The sequence below is a fragment of the Fistularia commersonii genome, chromosome 10, assembly GCF_037954325.1.
Source record: "Fistularia commersonii isolate RoL2024-O1a breed Wild chromosome 10, RoL_Fcom_v1.0, whole genome shotgun sequence".
NCBI lineage: Eukaryota > Metazoa > Chordata > Actinopteri > Syngnathiformes > Fistulariidae > Fistularia > Fistularia commersonii.
Window position 1 is genome coordinate 13,392,108 of NC_141293.1, and position 19,628 is coordinate 13,411,735.

Genomic DNA, 19,628 nt, shown 5'->3' on the forward strand with positions numbered 1-19,628 from the left:
TTACACTTATACCGGAAGTATGAGTGCGCACTCACGTCCTTTAAAGTACCAGAGCGTGCCTTTTAGGATTCTGGGAAATGTAGTTTTTTCCTCAAGTGTTTTGATTATGGAGAAACAGCAGGGAAAAGGACGCCGGTTCGATTCTCGTAGAGTTGGCATGTTGTCACTGTGTCTGCATGTGGTTGCTCCGTTTCTTCCCACAATCTAAAAAACGTGCAGAAGCTTAATTGGGAAAATTGTCCTTAGGAGTGAGAGATTGTCTTTATACTGTCCAGTTGCCACGACAAGAAGATTTCAACAAGAATTCACCATGACCTGGATGACCGAGAAGCTCCAAAGATTTATTTCTGTAAGTGGCCCTGCCATCCAGGGTGTCCCCGTCCTCTCGCCTAATAACATCCCTGCGACCCTCAGTGTAAGATAAGTGGTAGAAAATAAAGCAGTGCTCTTTTTAATGAGGACAGACACTTTTAAATGCGATAAAATCTAAAAAAAAAAAGGCAATTCGGAAACCTCTCACCTGCTGCCTGATGAAAAAGTAAATGTACTTTACTTGAGGAAAAGACACCTAGGGGAATGATTGACACCTCAATACATTTTATTTTAAGAACCTTACTTGACACTCAGTGGCACCGTCCAGATTTAGACAAAACCATAAAAGTGACGAAAAAACTTTAATAGGTGTTAAAATGTTTATAAAGCTGAAAGAATATTAAACAGATGGTGTGCTATGTTTTTTTTTTTTTTTCTTGTGTGAATAGTTTTCATGACAACCTATGGCTCAGTGGACCTTGGCATCCACTGAGGAGGGTGGCTGCAGGGGTTATCGAAATAATTTCAAATGTCTTTCATTCCTCAGTCCACATTTAAAATATTTTAATTATAATATTTTTTACTTGTGAAAATCTAGTAGAAGAGGAAATTCACAGATGTTCTCAATTAAGTGTTTTTTGTGGCGCTCGATAAATCCAGACGGGTCAATTGAAAAGTTCCATACATTTTTTAGCAGATCAGAAACATAGCAAGAAATGAAGGAGTTCACACATTACAAAAAAAAAAAGGATTGACGGGGCATCCACACCCGACCAAACTGTCAGAGGATTTCAGGGCTGCATTGGGGCTCAGCTTGTCGCTGGGCTCTGCTTAATTATGGAATAATCGCCTGGCTAATCCCTGAAACAACATGAGTGTGAGGCCCGTCTGCTGCTCGGACACAGATAGCGGCAGGCGAAAGGCCTCGCTTTTAGCTAAAGAGACAGGAAAAAGTGGACGAAATGTTAAGTAGAAAAACTCACTCATTTCGTGAGTGCTGAGCCTCTTCATCAGGAGTGGGATGACGTTTAAGCAAACCGGGGGGGGGGGGGGGGCAACAGCTGGAGTCTCGTCCATTTATTCTCCGGACCGCCTATCCCGCACCCAAGCTCGCCGAGCTCGTGGAGCCTTTCCAGGGCCGATTGCCAGTGTATCACAGGGTCACGTGCAGAGACCTGCAACCATTCATACGTTGCTGCAACACCAAGATCCCGCACCCGCAGAGAGAGAGTTCAAATAAATTTACAGAGGGTCATGACGGCGGGTGGGAAGTTCACAACGGCAGAAGGCAGATAAAAGCGGCGGTTCTTGCGTTCCGGTGGATAAGGAAACCAGTCTGACTGGAGCTAAGGCTTTTTACATCTGCACTGATTGCCTGCCAGCTTGAAAAGCACGGAGAACCGCAACGATCATTTAGAAACATACAACCTTTCACTCACTCATTCACATGTCTGGACAACTTAGTGTCTCCGATGTACTTCCTGCATGTTTTTGGACCGCGGGAGGAACTCATGCAGAACCACGTCAGACTCAAACCAAGGCTCTTCTCGAACGTGAGGCCTGAGAGCGAACCGCTGCGCCACTGTCTTAACCCCCCTCCATTCTGCTTTCTCTCCAAAGAGTAAATCAATCCTTGTTTACGTCCTATTATTCTTTAACCCACGCTGGATTAACTCCCCAGTCTTTAAGCGGTGGCGCCGATGAAGCCGCCCTGTCTCCTTGTGTCCGAGGACACATTTGTTCTCGTTAGCTCCAGAGCGTCCCCGCGTCGTTCTCCCCATCTCCACCGGAGGGCGCCGCGCGCTCGTGCAGAGGGCGGCCCCCTCCGACACCACCGCCAATGTGGGATGACGGCGCAAACGCTTCGGCATGGCAACAGTGATGGGTGGGGTCCACCGCCTCAGCAACTTTTGACGAGACTCCCTCGGATGTCGCCATGGTAACCAGCGCCAGCGAGCCGCCACAGGTGGATATACAGAAGGCCGGGGTTGCGAGACAAGCACGCAGACAGAGTTATGAGGAGGAAGGAAGAAGGGCTGGAGGGGTGGGGGGGAAGATGGAGGAGAAGGAGGGAGGGAGGAGGCGACCTTCCTCGCCAAGGTCACGGCAAGACAAAACACCAAAGGACGGCGGCGCAAATAAAATACAAATAAGACGGAAAATGACCGAGCACATTTCAGGTGAGGATGGTCAGGATGGAGGGATAGATGGAGGAGGAGGTGGAGAACGGGGGCAGGTGGGATTAAGAAAGGAGACGGCGAGGGAAGAAAGAGGAGGAAAATACAGAGACCCAAAGCATGAGGTTGCACGATTCCGTCCCGTGTTGTTTTGAAAAAAAAAAAAAAAAAAATCAAAAAAGGGGGGGCTCTTTTGCGCCGGTTGCCATGGTTTTGGCAACCATCCTTTTCCTGCCGTTTCCAGAAAAAAACACGGACTTGGGCAAAGGTAGAGGAGGTATATTAAGGCCCGTCTTGTGTAACACCACCCCGGGTGCAGAGGAATCGTGACACATCTCCACCAGCTCCTCCACCAGACGGGGAGGGTGGAGATGCAACAGCACATGGAGGACAACCACCTCCATCTTCACCCCACCCACGTACCTGGAGGTGGGGCAGAAAGTTGTCTGTTTTCCGATTTTCACCGATGAACTCGAACGCACCGTGCGATTGGTTCTTGTTTTCCAACTTTTGCCTCGGAGACCACCAGAACGCAATGCCATCACTTGGAGAAGCCACTTGAAGGTCATTGAAGATCATCGTCCAACCTCATTACAGTTTTCACGTGGTCTCCTTCAGATGGTTCTTAATGACCAACCACCCGGATTCGACATCTTGGAGTCACTTTAGTTAGAGAGCGACTGAAAGAGTCTTTCGGTTGACCTTCTCCTGGTTCTCAGTGTGGGAGGAAAAACTGGAGAACCTGGGTTGAACTCACCAAGACTCCACAGAGAAAATAATCCAGTCAGGATGGGACCCAAAGCCAAACTGGCCCCAACTCTCGCCATCGGTGCTTAAAGTTCAAGCATCGGGTTGTTTTTAGCGGTCATGGATGATAACGGTAACTCTAAGGGACGGCACGTTGGATGTTTTGGTGCTAAAAGTTAGACTGAGATGGTTTGGACATGAACAGAAGAGGAATTGTGAAGATTTGGGTAAAAGGAGGCTGAGGTCGGTTGGTAGGAGGTTTGGAGGAAGATCGGATGAATGGAGGGCAAGAGGAGTGTGAGTGGTGTGAGAGAAGAGGATGAAGAAGAAGAGAGGGCGAGATGGAGGCAGATCATTGCCCTTGGTTTCAGATTAAGCAGCAGCTTAATGTCTCAGATCATCTGGCTTCATCTTCTGCTCGTTACTTCCAAGGTGTCTCCAAGAGGTCGCGTGAAGGTCGTCGTCCCACCGTAACCGCAAGCGGAAAGGACTTGTTTTAAACATCTGCGCAATGTTTCTCCTCGTGGTTAATTTCTCCATCCATTATCTGTCACGGCGTCTAAACATCCAAACAAGTGTCTTCACGAAGGTGTGTAGGTGACCAGTAGGGGGCGCCATCAAACTGGATAACATCCGCGCTGCACATACCTTAAAACCTGGAAGAGCGGCTAATGAAAACATGATTGCCATGGCTACAAGTAGCCTCTGAGGGCTGGAAAGCGTATCGACAAATTCAGCATTATTTTAGCAGTTTAATATCATAGCTGTTCAGATGTTTAGCAATGCTAGATGTGTTGCAAGTTGGCAGGCACCCTTTCTTTATCTCCTTCTTTATCGTTATCTTCTTAATCTTTATAAATTCAACAATCGCTGCTAACATTACTAACATGGATGCTAAAATGCTCAGCAATGCCCTGTTAAACCTCCAGTAACAACATAAACATGGTGTTTGAAGTCGTACCGTTGTGACATCATTAGCATGTTAGCATTTTTTGCCCGCAGGTGGCTCGGTTAACCAAATTAGCGTTGTTCTTCTGTAGAGGTTGGAATCCTCACCTCCTGGTCCACCTTTGCAATGATAGTCAGTAACCTTTTGAACCTTTGTAAATTCAACAATCAGCACTAAGAAGCTAACACTGCTTTTATGCAAAGCAATTCCCTGAAAAAACATAAACCCGTTTGACCGATTTAACAATTTAGTTAAGCAATTTGGAATTTCAGTGTCGATGATGCCACTAGCATGTTAGCAATTTCCATCCGCAGGTGGCTCGGTTAGCCAAATTAGCCTTGTTCTTCTGTAGGTGTTTGAATCCTTGCCTCCTGGTCCACCTGAGGTGTTTGTTCCCGTTGCTCTTGGCCGTCACTCCGGCTCCCGACCTGGTGTTTACAAGCTCCCGGCAGCAGAATGCAACTCATCTTCTTGGCAGCGTCTGTCCAACCCTCCCCCACCACCCCCCCACCCCACCCCCGCCGCGGGGGCCAGACAGAGCGCAAGGAGGCCGGTGTCGCCATGGAGAACCCAAGAGGACGGACCAGACCGGACATGACAGCCCAGACGTCCTGCGGAGCTGCATGATATTACACTCAAGGTCACCAAAACTCAGCAGGTGTGTGTGTGTTTGTGTGTGTGTGTGTGCCATACTATGGTTCATCTGAATGCTATGCGGGTGTTGTCATATTGTCAACTGTTTTCTTGTTCTGATTGTGTTGCATCGATTTGAATTTGTGTGTGTCACATTCAGGCGTCCTCCAGAATCCTAAAAATGTGCTGTATTATGCTAAGCAGGAGTTGTTAAATTGTTGTATCGATTTGTGTGTGTTTTTGCCTGTGTGCGTCTCCAAGCCAAACTTGATATGCAACAAAGACATAATTCTCCAACAACAATTTCCCTTTAAAAGCCAAACCGGCATTGACTCCAAAAGCTGCCGTTCACGGGGGCTTTGAGCTCATCGTGTGCAGTTCCAAGCGCCTCTGGAGCTATTTTGAAATAATCTGAAAATGCAAATGCGCCGTCGCCGCCGCCACGGTTGTGTAAGGGGTCTGCGGCCCCGCTCCGTGTTCTCCGAGCCAGAACCTCCACCGGGCCGGCCAGGAGCCGCCGTGACTGACGAGTGCGTCGGTGGGCAAGCGAGCGGGGGGGGGTCATCGCCATGGCGACAGAGCAATCCGCGGCAGGAAGGCGGCGAAGGAGTAGGTGGAGGGGGGTTGGCAGGCTGTCGTGAACCGGCGTGGGCAGCCGGGCGAGCGAGTGGGCAGCCCGAGAGGCAGAACCCATTAGAAAGTCATTACGCACATGTTGGAGGCCGTCGCCGCGATGACTCCAGCAGGCGCTGCAAACTGGCCGACCGCATCCGCAAGGGTATCGGCGGTGGATTACACCTTTTCATCTCAAAGACGGAACATGGAAAACAAGTGCAACACATGTCAGTCGTGACCCCGCAGAGGCAGGGCTCCAACCAGGCCCCGACCGTTCACCCTCTCATCCACACCTGCGGCGTCTCCGATGAGAACCTGCTTTTGGACTTTCGGAGGAAGACAGAAATCATAGAAAGAACGAAGTCTGGAGAACATGGTGAGAACCAGGGCAGGAGAACATAGAGAACCTACACCAGGGATGCTCACACTTTCTCAGCATACAAGCTACTTATAAAATGACCAAATCAATATGATCTACCCACAACAAAAATGCAAAACATTCTTTATACGTACAATGTATGTTGACGTACCTTGCATAACCGCATGAGCCGATATCACACAACACAAATTAAATATGTACATTTTTTGTCATGACCCAAGTTCACTCTGATGACTGAATTGAATCGTAGTTTGCTGCCGGCCGGCCTTATGCTGCGCTTAGTGCCGTTGTTTGTGTCGGTGTCACAAAAAGTCAAATGTCATCTGACCGGCTGCCCTGTGTATCGATCAAGTTACGGGTTGGACGATAGACTGACGACTATTTTTTAATGTCACGCGTTCTACCGGTGTTACCTTTGCGATCGACCTATTGAGCTCCCCTGACCACCACAAAGAGAAACCAGTCACCCTTTGGATCAGAAGCAGCATCCGCGGGTCGAACCGTCATCGCCAAAGCTGTGAACCACAAGTCGGCCGCGGCCGTGAAGGTTCCTCGCCGGAACTGCGGCTTCCCCTTCCTGAGAATCGGGGGTAGGAGAACATCCTCGATCTCCTCCACCGGCCCGCAAACATCGAGATCCCTGCGAGCCTGCCAACCCCGAGTGGGGCGGCGGTGTATTTATCTCCATCAGCCGCCTTGTTCCGCGACATAAACTGTAAATTAACCTGCTGCGTTCCCCCTGGCGGCCGTCCTAATGAGGGGCCGTCAGACGGCGGCCCCGGAGCGGCGCCGACAAAAGATAAACACAAAGCAATTACAGTAAGAGCACTTGATCCACTCTCGTCGGGGGTGACCTACAGCCGGGCCGCCGTGCCTCCCGTTCGGGCTTAAAGGACGAGTCCGTGGCGGCGGCGGCGGCGGCGGCGGACAGAAGGGCCTTATCTCTCGCCTTGCCATCAAACATGTGACCCGGGGGGCGTACTGGGAGATAATGTGCTTATGTAACGAAAGCGGACCCCGCCAGGGCGGCTTGAAGGTCACAGCTGTGGCGTTTTCACCCACGGTGAGATGAGTGCGGAGACGAGCGAGCGGTTCAACCGTCGGCCGCGTCGGGCGTTCGGGGAGCAGAGAAGCTCTCGGAAACGGCGCCCGAAGCAAAAACGTCGATCAAATGGGGGTTCGGAGACGCCTTGGGTCGACATCGTGTCGACAACCATCCCACTGAGATGGTTTGATGTCTATTAGAAATGTGACCCGGCAGCATTAAGACAGCGGAGATAATAATGATAAAATAAACGATAAGAATAATAAAATGCATCCATTGGTTCATTTACGTTTACATGACATGTAAACACAAGGATTCATTCATTCATTCATTTACACGCCATATAGAGGCAAATACCCATAAAACAACGACATCAATGATAATAATATAATAATCATTATTATTATTCCACTATTTGTTTGCTTTATGGCCCTTTCAAGTCACAACTTTGTTTACTTATTTCAAATAACCTTGACAATTAACCTTGACAATTAATATTTTATTGTATTTCTTATTCTCCCTTCTTCCTACTATTATCTATTATTGTTATGTTTTTGCTTGAAACTCTGGCACAACAATTTCCTTCGGGATAAATAAAGTTGTTCTTATCTTATCTTATCTTAAATCATTTGATCCCAAGGGGTAAATAAACAAACACTTGACTTTATCAGAAAATGGAAGATTTTTTTTCAAAAAATTAAGAATCTTCCTGTCAATCAACACTTTTGTCCACTCCTTTTTTTTCCCAACCTTGGTGTGTGTCCTCCTTCTCTGCCTCCGCAACATGGGCTCACTTATTTTTTGAATATTTTATGAAGAAAAGACCTAGCATAATAACCGCACTGTCATTTTGAATAGGTCCGGAGAGATTCTCCCCCCCAGACAAATCAGCATGACCTTTGACCCCGGTCACCATGTTGGCGAGCCCCCCTGTGATTTTGGGAGGGCGCGCGGGGGGGGGGGGGGGTCAGGGGCGACGGCTCTCTCCGACCGACATCCCCCAGGAGCCGGAAAGCGGATCGCGGCTGACGAGAAGCCGACAGACGGAAGCCGGACTCTCGGCGCGGCGGTGCGACGTGACGGCGGCTCCCGGCTTCATCTGCCGCCGCCGGTGATGCCTTCGCTTGTCAAAACTAATCCGGGATTTTTCTGCTTTAAAGGCTTTTCACGGCTTCACTTTGCGGCTGATTTTTTTTTTTCCCCCTCACCCCCCCAAAGAGATTTAAAGGCTCTTACTGAGGAAGAGATCACCTAGAGGGCCGGGGGAGGGAGGGGGGGGCAAAAAGAAAGAGGGAGTTGGAGAGAGACAGACGACAGAGAGGGATAGAAAATAGAAAAACTGAAAAAGAAAGAGAGAAGCGCACAGAAAAAAAAAGGGAGAGAGGTAAAGAGAAAGAGAGAGACGGAGAGATAGAAAGAGAGATGGAGGGAGAGGGCGACATCAATATAAAATTGTAGAAAGAGAGTAAGAGATGCAAGACAGACACTGAAAGAGAGAGAGAATGAGAGATTGGACAAGAAAAAGAGGGAGAGAAGGAAGGAGATGGACAGGCTTTAGGGACAGAAAGAAAGAGAAAGAGAGATGGAGGAGGAGAAACATAGAGAAAACTGAAAAAGACAGAAAGAGAGAGACGTCAGAATTACTAAGCGAGAGACGATGAAAAAGCCAAAATCACCAGAGACAGAAAGAAGGACAGAGATGGAAGGAGTGAAAGAGACAATAAAGAGTGAGAGAGTTTGGGGTCTCAGCTGGTCTCCAGGGCCGTCCCGTCTCAGGAGGATCCTCATGTGGACGATTCCACAGGTTCTGCCGGTTCCACCTTCTTACCAACCGTTCAACGGCGTCGACAGGCAACGGCCTTGTGACCCAGGACACCCGGTTACCCGGGGAACCATTACTCGGTGACAGAGAACACGTCGAGGTTACCCAGGAGACCGTGACCCGGTTACCCGGGAGACCAGCGCCTCCATCATCATGCCGCTGCCGCCGCCGCCGCCGCCGCCGCCTCACCCGTCAGATTTTGTCCTTCAGACAACAACAAGGGAGAAGCAGAGAGAGTCACCTTCTCTTTCATTTTTCATTTCCTCTTTCTTTTCTCTGATCTCACAATTTATTTATCTTTTCCAAACCCAGGCGAGGACGTCTCCTCCCGTCCCACATATCATCGTCTGCCGACGCCTGACAGGACGCCCTTCGCCGCGTCGCTACATGACGTGTGCAGTTCCACCGCCGTCCACCGGGGACCCGCTGAGACAGAGAACGCGCTAAGAAGATGCTTGAAAATCACTTTGGCGTCTGCCCTCCTTTTCTTTCCTGGCCACGGTTCGATTGGCTCGTGTGTGTGTGTGTGTGTGTCAATTAACTGGATTCTCGAAACGGCCAAATGAGCCGTTTTGGTGACAGCAATAAACTGGGATTCAGTGGAGAATGGATGTAATTTAATCATCGGTTGGCTTTCTTGGATATGAGCGACGCTGCTTGAAGTATGACCGGGTTATTGATCTGCGGCGGTAAAAGCCCCGTCCCCTCGTCGCGGTCGTGTAAAGGCATGTTCAGATTGGATTATAATCTCTGTTTGGGGAGAGCTAATCGGATTTCAGGGAAATGAAGGCTCCCGGCATGAAATGACTCAGGCTGGCGCCGAAAGCCGTCGAGAACGTGTCTCTGGAGACGGAGATGCAGGTTTGTTCCAGTGGATCGGGGCTGAGGAACCCTTCTCCCAGAACCTCCGGTGGAACCGGCTCCAGCCAGCTGGAGGCTGCGACCTCCTGTGGCTGGAGAACGTCCTCCACAAAACCGAGCACCAAAAACGGATGAGGCTCCGTGTGAATAAATACACTCCAGTGTCACGTGGTCTGAAGGTCTCCTGGAGAATAAGTCATCCTGCCGCTGACTGAGATCTGTAGGACTCATTGCGACGGCCGTGTGTGGTGGTCATGTGACGATCATGTGACGGTCACGTGATGTCACTGGATAATCATTAGACATAGTGTGAGGATCATGTGATGATCATGCTGATGTCAGGTGAGGATGATGGGACGTGATGATCATGATGATGTAATTTGATGATCATGTGATGCCATGTGATGATCATGTGATCTGTGATGAACACCTGATGATCATGTGATGCCATGTGATGGTCATGTGATATGTGATGAACACGTGATGATCATGTGATCATGTGACGCCATGTGATGATCATGTGATCTATGATGAACACGTGATGATCATGTGATCATGTGACGCCTTGTGATGATCATGTGTTCTGTGATGAACATGTGATGATCATGTGATCATGTGACGCTATGTGATGATCATGTGAACTTTAATGAACAAGTGATGATCATGTGATCATAAAAGAATGTCATGTGAGCATCATGTGATAATCACATGATCATAAAGTGATGTCATGTGATCATCACATGATGATCACGTAACATCACATAATACGTGATGATCAGTTGACATCATGGGACGGTCACGTTGGGACCATGTGATCATGGCATGATAGTCACATGACATCACGTGATGATCACGTGACAATCGTGACAGGCATGTGATGATCATGTAATCATCACATGACATTTAGCGGAATTCATAACATCATGCCGTGCAATGGTCATGTCATGATCATGTGACATCATATGATGATCAGAACGCCATCACAAAATATCATGAGAAGATTGGACGGCGTTGAGGCGTTGTCGTCACGTGATAGTCACCGGACAATCATGTGATAGTCATGTGATAAATAAGTGAGGATCACATGGCACATCACATGTCGACGTACATGTCATGTGACGATCATGCGACGAGCAACATGTGACCATCATTTTCGTCAATTGACGATCATGTGACGGCCGTGCGTCGTGCGTGTCGTCTCTTACCGTGTTTATTCCGACGTATCATTTGAATACTGCACGCTACCTCATGGTAACGTGTTGTACTTCACTGTACTTCATGAACCTCCCGGAACTTCAGCAGGTCGTCCTCCGTGTCAAACCTCCTCCATGTGTGATCTTCTGTGTGACTGACAGCCGGAGGCCCGGAGGATCCGCGGAGCGCCCTGACCTTTCAGAACTTTCTGGAAACAAACAAACACGCATGTGTGTGTGTGTGTGTGTGTGGGATCGCCGCATCGCTGACATTCTCCGGGTTGTTTCCACTTGGGATGTCACCATGGTTACGCATCCGCGATGCATTCGAATTTGCCTCTGCCGACTGCTCGGGGAAAATAGAAATTGACCCCCCTCCCCTCGCCAATCTCTCCCCTCCCGCCTCGCCGTGTCAGACGCGTCTGAGTCAAAGATGGCTGCATGGCAAGCCACTCGCCTCTTATATAATAATCCCAAAAGCAAAGACAGCACTTCTTTTTCTTCTTCTTCTTCTTTTTCTCCTCCTCCTCCTCCGCGGGATCAGCTGGTAGTGAAAAATCCTGATCCGTCTCAGCTCCTTGCTCAGGAAAAAAAAACAAAAAAAACCAAAACGCAAATAAATAAATAAAATAAATATGAAACGTCAAAGTGTAGCATGAGCCGAATTATTAAGCAAAACACACACAAATACACATGCAGAATTGCCTGTTCATACGCCCAAAACGAGTCATGGGTCAATCTGTTGGCGTGCAGGTCTTGGTGCGTGTGTGTGTGTGTGTGTGTGTGTGTGTGTGTGTGAGATGATTACATATGAACGTACTGGGGTGTTGGTGTCAGGGAGCGGATTGTTATTCCGCCCGGCGTTCTGCTGGGTCTCGGCTCAAAGAGCAGCCCCAAGGCCTGGAGTGTGCGTGTGTGTATGTGTGTGTGTGTGTGTGTGTCTGGTTTCACAGAAAACCAATCGAGACACCTGCTGGCTACCACTGCCAGTCGCTGATAAAACGCGGGAGGAGGAAGTGCTGGCCCCGCGGCGGCAAGAAAAGGGCAGGGTGACTCCGAAGAATCCATTTTCTTTCCAGCTGCCGCCTCCATAATGAAATAAAACACATTATAATGTCCGGTCTATGATTCGTTCCTTCTTGTTTTATTACAAAAAAACCAAAACAAACAAAAACAACATGGACTCGGGCGTGGAACAACCACTCCCACACCTCCCACCCTTTTCCAGAAAATAAATAACAATATAAAAAAAAAAACAAAAAAAAAAAAACAATCGGCTTCCAAACACAGACGTTGGGGAAAAAGCCGCTGAATTCACAGCAACGACATCGGGATCGAAGCACTGCACCACTGATCATCATGCACAGAGAAGATCACACATGCGGACTTGTGGAGGAGGAGGAGGGGGGGGGGGGGGCATCTGCACAACATCTGCGGAGGAGGAGGGGGGGCACAGCGGATCACAAAGAACGTCAAAAAAAATTTTTTTTTTTTTCATCTCTTCTTCCTCCCCCCGTGACATCTCGAGGTGCGAAGACGCCGTTGCCGCTTTGTTGGTTTTGTTTTGTCTTCCTCGCCCCCTCCCTCCCCCTCCCCCTCCCCCCGGCGACCCCATGATACTGTAAACAATCTACACTAATAAGGCGCACAGTTGAAAAAAGTTGCCCCCAAACAGAAGAGCCACGCCGGCGGGTGGGTAAAGGGGCTGGAGGTGGAGCGGCGGCGGAGGCGGCGGCGGCGGCGGCGGCCGACATGTGGACACTCTGCAGGCCCCGGCGCACCAACTGTCAATACACCGACTGCAGGCAGTAAAATGCTGTTAGTTTGTCTTGAAAACGGGCACGACACTGATTACAAGTACTCTGAAAACACGGACTCGTCGCACCTCCGCCCCCGAAAACACCCATCTAGACTACTCGTTTTCTGAGGATCGGGTATCGGTCGCATTAATAACCCCCAAATTAGGCACACGGTACAGCACAGTAAACGTCTTCTTATTTTTTTTTCTCCTCTTCGTCACCTCTTTTGTTTTGTTTTTTCCACAAGGACGATACGACGCTCGCACAACGTTAAAGGGACATTTCTTCCTTTTCTCTTTTTGATTATCGGCGCGGGGCAAAAGGCTTCGACCGCGTGAGACATCTAAAACAGGGGTTCTCAAAAAACGTAACGTCCCAAAGCTTTCGACGCCACCCTGCTGTCCGAAGGGCTGAAAAGCATTCGAATTGGTCTCTGAGCCAATTCATTCAGCCAGCTCATTTTAATTTTTTCATTTTTTTTTTCCATCCATCCATCCATCCATCCATCCATCCATCCATCCATCCATCCATCCATCCATCCATCCATCCATTTTCTGCCACTTTTTTTTGATAATTTTATATTATTTTTTTCCTGATTATAACAGTTTTTTTTATATTTTAAGGGATTTTTCTTTATTTCTTGCTCATCCTTTTCTTTTACATCATATCTATTTTATTTTTTAATCGCTTTTGTTCAACTCAGATTTTTTTGGCAAATCTTTTTGATTTCTTGCCATTTTATGCTCATGTTTACATTTTTTCTAATTCTTGCTTAACTCTTGAGCCTTTTTAGAATCGTATTTTGTTTTTTATTCCAGGTTTTTTTTCCCTGTTTTTTTTTCATTTACTTTCCTGATTTCTAATAATTCCTAATTCTTCAGCTTTTAAAAAAAAAAAGTCCCTTTTGCCATTATTTTTTTGCAGACTAATTTTTTTTCATTATCAGCTGATTTATTTCCTGACGCCTTGCAATTTTTTTTCTTTTTTGATGAATTTCATTCTGAATTAATGGACAATTTTTGTCATACGTCTTGTCAGTTTCCAGACGTTCAATGTCAGAAACTTGTCTCGCAGATTTCCAGGTAATACTTTTTAGTTGTTTATAATTTCCCCATTATTCATTCTCTATGAATTGGTGGCAGTTTTGGGGGGAAATGTTGATTTCTTGATGCCCTCTTTAAAGGGATGTTGATCCGGTTTACTTGCGCTAAAATGAAAAGCTATTAGCAGAAATGAATATTTAAAGAATCACGACTACTTCATTAAAAATAAATGAACAAAAACCGCAGGATCGTCTGCAAAGAATAGTACCGTAAGTCGACCGTACTTTCTTTACATACATATATAGTAACAAGAATAGCGAAAATAGGCTATGTTTATTCCTTTTAAAATGACATCTGATTTTGGTAAAATCTCTTCTGCACCCCCATTTTGGGAACCCCTGATCCAGAAGGCCAAGTCCACCACGGAGAACCTCACGAAGACATAAGGCAGTAGAACCCTCCCGGCCTGTCCGTCGTACAAAGTCTGTCCTCCTTCGCGACCTCGACGGTTGACTTGGATGTGTTTCTTCTTTTTTTTTATCTCAGTTAGCTATTTTAAACACTGATTGTCTACATTATCAATAAAAATCTAAAGACGTAAACATGATAAGATGTAAACACTGTTAATATCCGACGGATGTTGGACCCTGTTAGAGACGCGAGGACTCGTCCAGACACGGCGATGGAGGCGGGACGAGGTAGTCCGCCGGGGAACCGACGGTGAGTCGGGGGTGACGGCGGGCTCTCGACCCCCTCGGGGTCGCTCGGACTCGGTGTGGGGGGGGGGTGTTGTGGATCTTCGGAATGTTTGGCAGGGAGAAGCTGTCGAAATTCGGTCGAGGACCCGCCGTCCGGCTCGGCTTGAATCGGCAGTCATTTGGGTCTGGGGTGCGGGGGAGGGCGGGGCGGCGAGGGGCGGGGTCTCGGAAAGGCAGGGGAGGGGGGGGGGGAGGGGGGCCCAAAGCGCCGGTCGAGTCAAGTCTCTCACCGACCGGCCGGCGACCTTCCTTAGACGATGCGGTAATCGAACGTGTCCTTCTCGGTGTGGTCAGTCCAGTTGGACGACGGCATGCTGCGGTACGGGTCCAGCAGGATGCGGAAGCAGCGCACGATGAGCAGCGCCAGGAAGATGAAGAGGAGCAGCACAAAGATGAAGGCGACCTTCTGTTCCAGCGTCAGGTAGGAAGGCACGTGGTGGCCGCCGCCTGACGAGGACAGCGTGCTGCTGAAGAGGCCCTCGGCCATCCTGGGCACGTCCATGCTTGACCGTCGCGGCTCCAGCTCTTACCTCGGTTGGTGGGAGGATTTCCGGAGGGGAGGGTGGGTCTCGAGTGGACGCCTGTGCGGAAACAGAAGGGGTTACGGAACTTGCGACAGGGTCGCCGTGGGAACAACAGCCGTCCCCTCCCAATCCCTGGCCCGCAGATAACTCCGCCACGTAAGACGGAGCCGAACGCCTCTTCGACGAGGCTATTTTCTGCAACTCCGGGCGAAAAAGCCCACTCGCTAAGTAAAAGGCTCAGGGGACTCCTCCAGCCTTGACTTCCTGTAGCACTGCGGGGTGAGTGTGTGTATGTGTGTGTGTGCGTGTGTGGGGGGGGTGCGCACATTGGAGCGTCGCTTATGCAACATTTATCGAAGGCAAAGCTCCTCCGGAGGTACATATGTCACTGACTCCATTAAAGAACGGCCTATAATTGTTCCTTCTATTTTTGGTGGCCTCGCTCTCCGCGGGAACGTTCACAAGCTACGGTCCCTTCGCACTTCCCCCCGAGACGTTCCGCAGCGTGACCCGCGTCTCCCGAATCACCACGGAGACGGTGTCAATCGAGAAAAAGCTGCCGAGGATCCTGTTCCGGGATGCCGTAAATCCCGGGTTTAACAACGTAATGCCGTGAGGCGGCTTTAGCCGCTTTCAAAAGCAGTGAAAGGACAAGAGGCTCCTGCTTTGAACGTTTTCAAACGTTGGAAAGATAAAAATAAACAAAGCACTTTGTGCAAAGACGTGTTTGGATTTAACTGCCATCCCATAATGAGTTGTCCCTGACTCAACTCCTCAAGGTAATGTGACACCGAGCAACCTAAGTTGATTTTTGGAAGACATAGTGTGACGATGCTAGTCACGGCTAACGGGTTAGCTATCGCTGTTAGCCTCGGCGCTTATGCATGGACAGTTAGCCTAGCAGGAGCACGTTAGCTACAGCTAACACATCATCATAGGCAAAGACCCAGTTTCACACATCTTTGCTTTCCATCATCACACACACATACACACACACACACACACACACACACACACACACATACACACAGACACACACACACACACACACGTGCACACACATGTGCACACACACACACCCTCTCAAGAGGACTTCAGTCAATCTTGCTCAGTGGCTTCGAGAATGAGTATTAATCCGCCTCTAAAAATAGTCCCCGCCAGCATCTGATTGGGCCCATTCCTTCTGATTAATCGTTAACGACAGCTTCGGAGATGAAACCCGACATCTGTGATTGGTCGGTGGGATCGAGCCTCTGAGCCGGGGCCAAGAAAAGAGAAGAAAAAGACGCAGATGAAGTCCGGAAATATGAAGGTTGAAAAAAAGGCGTCTTTTGTCATCGGAAAAGAATAAAAATAAGTTAAAAAAATGCTTGATTCAATGAAGTTGGCGTCTTGCTGTGTCTGTGTGTGTGTGTGTGTGTGTGTGTGTGTGTGTGTGTGTGTGTGTGTACGCTCAGTTTATTGTTCTTGTACCGTAAACGAACTAATGGTGCAAAGTGGCGGCCCCTTCAGTCCCGCCAGTCACCATACTCAGGATGTTGGTTGTCATGGTTTGGAGTGATGGACATGTTATGTCCCCCCCACCCTCCAGTCAGCCAATCACGGCCTGCCAAAACATCACGAAACGTCTCCACTTCCTGTCCAGCCGGTCGGGTCGTCCACAGTGACGAGATTATAACTGGATCATAATGTTGCTCGTTTTTCGCTTCACCCCTATGAAAAACCCAGACTCGCTGCAGTGGCAGGGTGTTGTGACACACACACACACACACACACACACACACACACACACACACACACAAACACACACACAGACATTGTAATCTGCCTGTAATCCATCAGGCTGAAGAGTCAAAAATAATTTGTAATTAACAGCAGCGCCTGGCTGAGGGAAAATAACAGATAACGGAGGAGCGAGAGGGGGAGGGGTGTGTCTTGTGGCGCCGTTTCGTCGCCATGACGGTCGGCCCCGGCGGGGTCTCGGCAGCGCTGTCCACACGGCGCCCACGCAAAACTGCCGCCGCTGCACTACACTCGCCATTTAAACACGGCTGCTTGCCGTTAAGACAGCTGAACACTGATGCAGTGAACGTTTAATCCCCTTCCCCTCATGCAACGACGCACACACTCCCTACACCCCCATACACCCCACAGAAACATTACACTGTAACCCCAGACACACTCACACACACACACACATGCTTCCAGATGCCCCTGAGGAGGCGTGGGGTCGCAGGAAGTGACCAGAAGTGGAGCTGAGGGGACAAATTCTGGAGCACCACCAGTTCTGTCGCAGTTGGTGTGTGTGTGTGTGTGTGTGTGTGTGTCTGTCAGCGAGGGGCTGCATTTTCAATTTTCATCCGCAGCTGCATCACTCAGCTGAGGCCAGAGGAATTAACTCTGCTTAAATAAATACGGTCATTTGTTCATCAAATCCAGAAGGATGTTATTTTCAAGTCCCTCTATCGCCACCTGCTGGAGCGGAGGGGAACTGTACCCTGTTGCTGCTCCTGCACGTCTCTCTGCACCCTGGAATGGAAAACATGGCGAGCTCTCCGAAGGTTGCTCTCCGAAGGTTCATCTCCCGCGGTGTCCTCTACAAGACGATCGGACTCTGATCTTCACGTGCCGGCGAGGCGCGGGCAAGACAATCGTAACGAAGTGGGTGGGGCTTTGGATGCAGCTCAGAAGGGCGGGAAGCTCAGACACCGTGTCCAACATGGAGGACAGACAGTCCGGCCTTTGCGCCGGATGATTGACAGGTGGATGCAACTAATCGGGATATCAGACGGGAAGAGATCGGAAGAAGGCGCGGAGGGTTCCGTCAGACAGGATCCTGTTTCTGCGCTGTGGATCATGTGACAGGAAAGTGGCGGCGATGGCCAGGAGAGGGGTGGTGGGTCGAAAGCAAAACCCGAGAAGCTGCAGAGCTACAGGGTGTCTTCTTGCTCCAGCAACGGAGCGGAGGCGTGTGTATGTATGTGTGTGTGTGTGTGTGTGTGCGGCACACACACACACACACACACACAGGTTCACACCTGGAGACAGCGCCCCTGGTGGACATTGTAGAAAACAATAACCTGAACTTAAGTGCTTCCCTTAAGTGACAGACGTTAACCTTTGGGGCTGATTTCACCATCTATTGTATCTATATCCATGTGTGTGTGAGTGTGTGTGTGTGTGTGAGTGTGTGTGTGGGAGTCTGTGTGTGTGCTCCCCACCAAAACACATGTTGAATTGCTGGGGACTTTATTTTACCGCACAAATGGTGAGACAATCAGCGGGACCAAGATTGTTAACAAGGGCTATATAATTTGGTGTGTGTGTGTGTGTGTGTGCGTGTGTGTGTGTGTGTGTGTGTCAGGAGATTGATCGATCACTGCTAAAAGAAAAGTCCCTGGAGGGACCACACGAAAATGGCCAAGAAGGAGCTTTTATAATGTCACACACACACACACGCACACACACACACACACACACATACACACACACACACACACACACACACACACACACACACACACACACACGCAGCCAGACAAAAGAACGGGAGTCACACCTGTCGCGGGGTCACGTGACCACCGGAAAGGAGTTTCTTCCTGTTGAATGAATTTAAAGATGACAATATAATTCAACAGTTTAAGTTGTTTTATTTTTATTTTTGATCAAATAAAATATTAAAGAAAGGGGAACGGAGTATAAGTATAAATATACGCATCGACAGAAAGTACTGCAGTACATCCTCCCTCTGCGAGCAGCGGGAGTATTTGTACTTGTACCTCGTCTTTGCAGCGACGTCACGGCCCGGTCGGACCCGGTGAGTGTGTGTGTGTGTGTGTGCGTACGGCGTGCGTGTGTTGGGGGAGATGGATGGGGTCAAATTATTAGGGACACCTCCTCGGGATCGGTTAATTTACTAGAACGAATCAGGTGTCGTTAGTCTCGGATTAGCCGCGATTGGCAATTTAATCCCAGTGATAAATCCCGGGCACACCCGTGGATTCCATCAAGAGAGTGTGTGTGTGTGTGTGTGTGTGTGTGTGTGTGTGTGACGGGGCATCCAAATGAGCCGCCATCGGAGATATAAAAAAAAAAACAAAAAAAAACCAAAAAAAAACGGGGTTTTGCACCGGAACCCCGAAATGAACGTAAACGCTCCGGGTGCGGGATTACGGTAATATGGGATTACGCGCCTACTGGGCGAGCGAGATTACGCGGGGAAAAGTGACCGCGGGGGCAACTAACCTGTTGTTGCCACGGGAGATCGCGGTCCTCGCGGTCCGTCAGTGCCGGATGTCCATCCCGGCGGGATCCACGTCGGTTGATCGGGCTTCCGGTTCGTCTAATCCCGTCCCCGCCGTCTTTCCGGTCCAAACCGCTTTCCGGTTGCAGATCCGAGCAGAACCTCACCCTCCGCTGCGCGGCTCGCTTGTTTTTGTCTCCGACGCGCCCGACGCTCATCCACCCCGGTGACGTGCACGCGCATCGTGCGTGCGCGCGGGAAGGGTAGAGGCTCTCTCTCTCTCTCTCTCTCTCTCTCTCTCTCTCTCTCTCTCTCACACACACACACACACACACGCTCACAGACAGGGGATGTAGTAGTACCCTGTCGCTATGGGCAACCTGTTGCCATAGCAATCTACAAGGTAGGATGCGGAGGGGGAGGGATGGAGGGGAGAGGCGGTGCCCGTGGAATCCGAGGCATCGTTTTCACAGAGATTCAAGTTTCCCGCCGGGATTATAAAGGATTATAATCCCGGCCGCGGAGCGA

At 49.3% G+C, this 19,628-nt stretch overlaps 1 protein-coding gene across 2 annotated transcripts; it reads right to left on the bottom strand.

The window, feature by feature from the left end:
- Positions 1–13,022: 13,022 nt before the first annotated feature.
- LOC147230440 (cortexin-3) lies at positions 13,023–19,401 on the bottom strand. 2 transcript variants are annotated; one of them, XM_086153830.1, is made up of 3 exons: positions 19,103–19,310; positions 18,417–18,456; positions 13,023–14,914 (listed from the first exon to the last, which is right to left on the bottom strand). In XM_086153830.1, exon 3 carries the CDS (start codon positions 14,833–14,835, stop codon positions 14,584–14,586), a length of 252 nt encoding a protein of 83 aa, XP_086009956.1. In that variant the 5' UTR covers positions 14,836–14,914; positions 18,417–18,456; positions 19,103–19,310; the 3' UTR covers positions 13,023–14,583. The 2 variants fall into 2 exon arrangements, with proteins under 2 accessions (XP_086009956.1, XP_086009955.1); XM_086153829.1 differs by lacking the exon at positions 18,417–18,456 and having other exon boundaries at positions 19,103–19,401.
- Between the last annotated feature and the right edge of the window lie 227 nt (positions 19,402–19,628).

Bases quoted from the DNA above. Each gene is read 5' to 3' on its own strand.
- LOC147230440 (XM_086153829.1), bottom strand. From the start codon at position 14,835: ATGGACGTGCCCAGGATGGCCGAGGGCCTCTTCAGCAGCACGCTGTCC.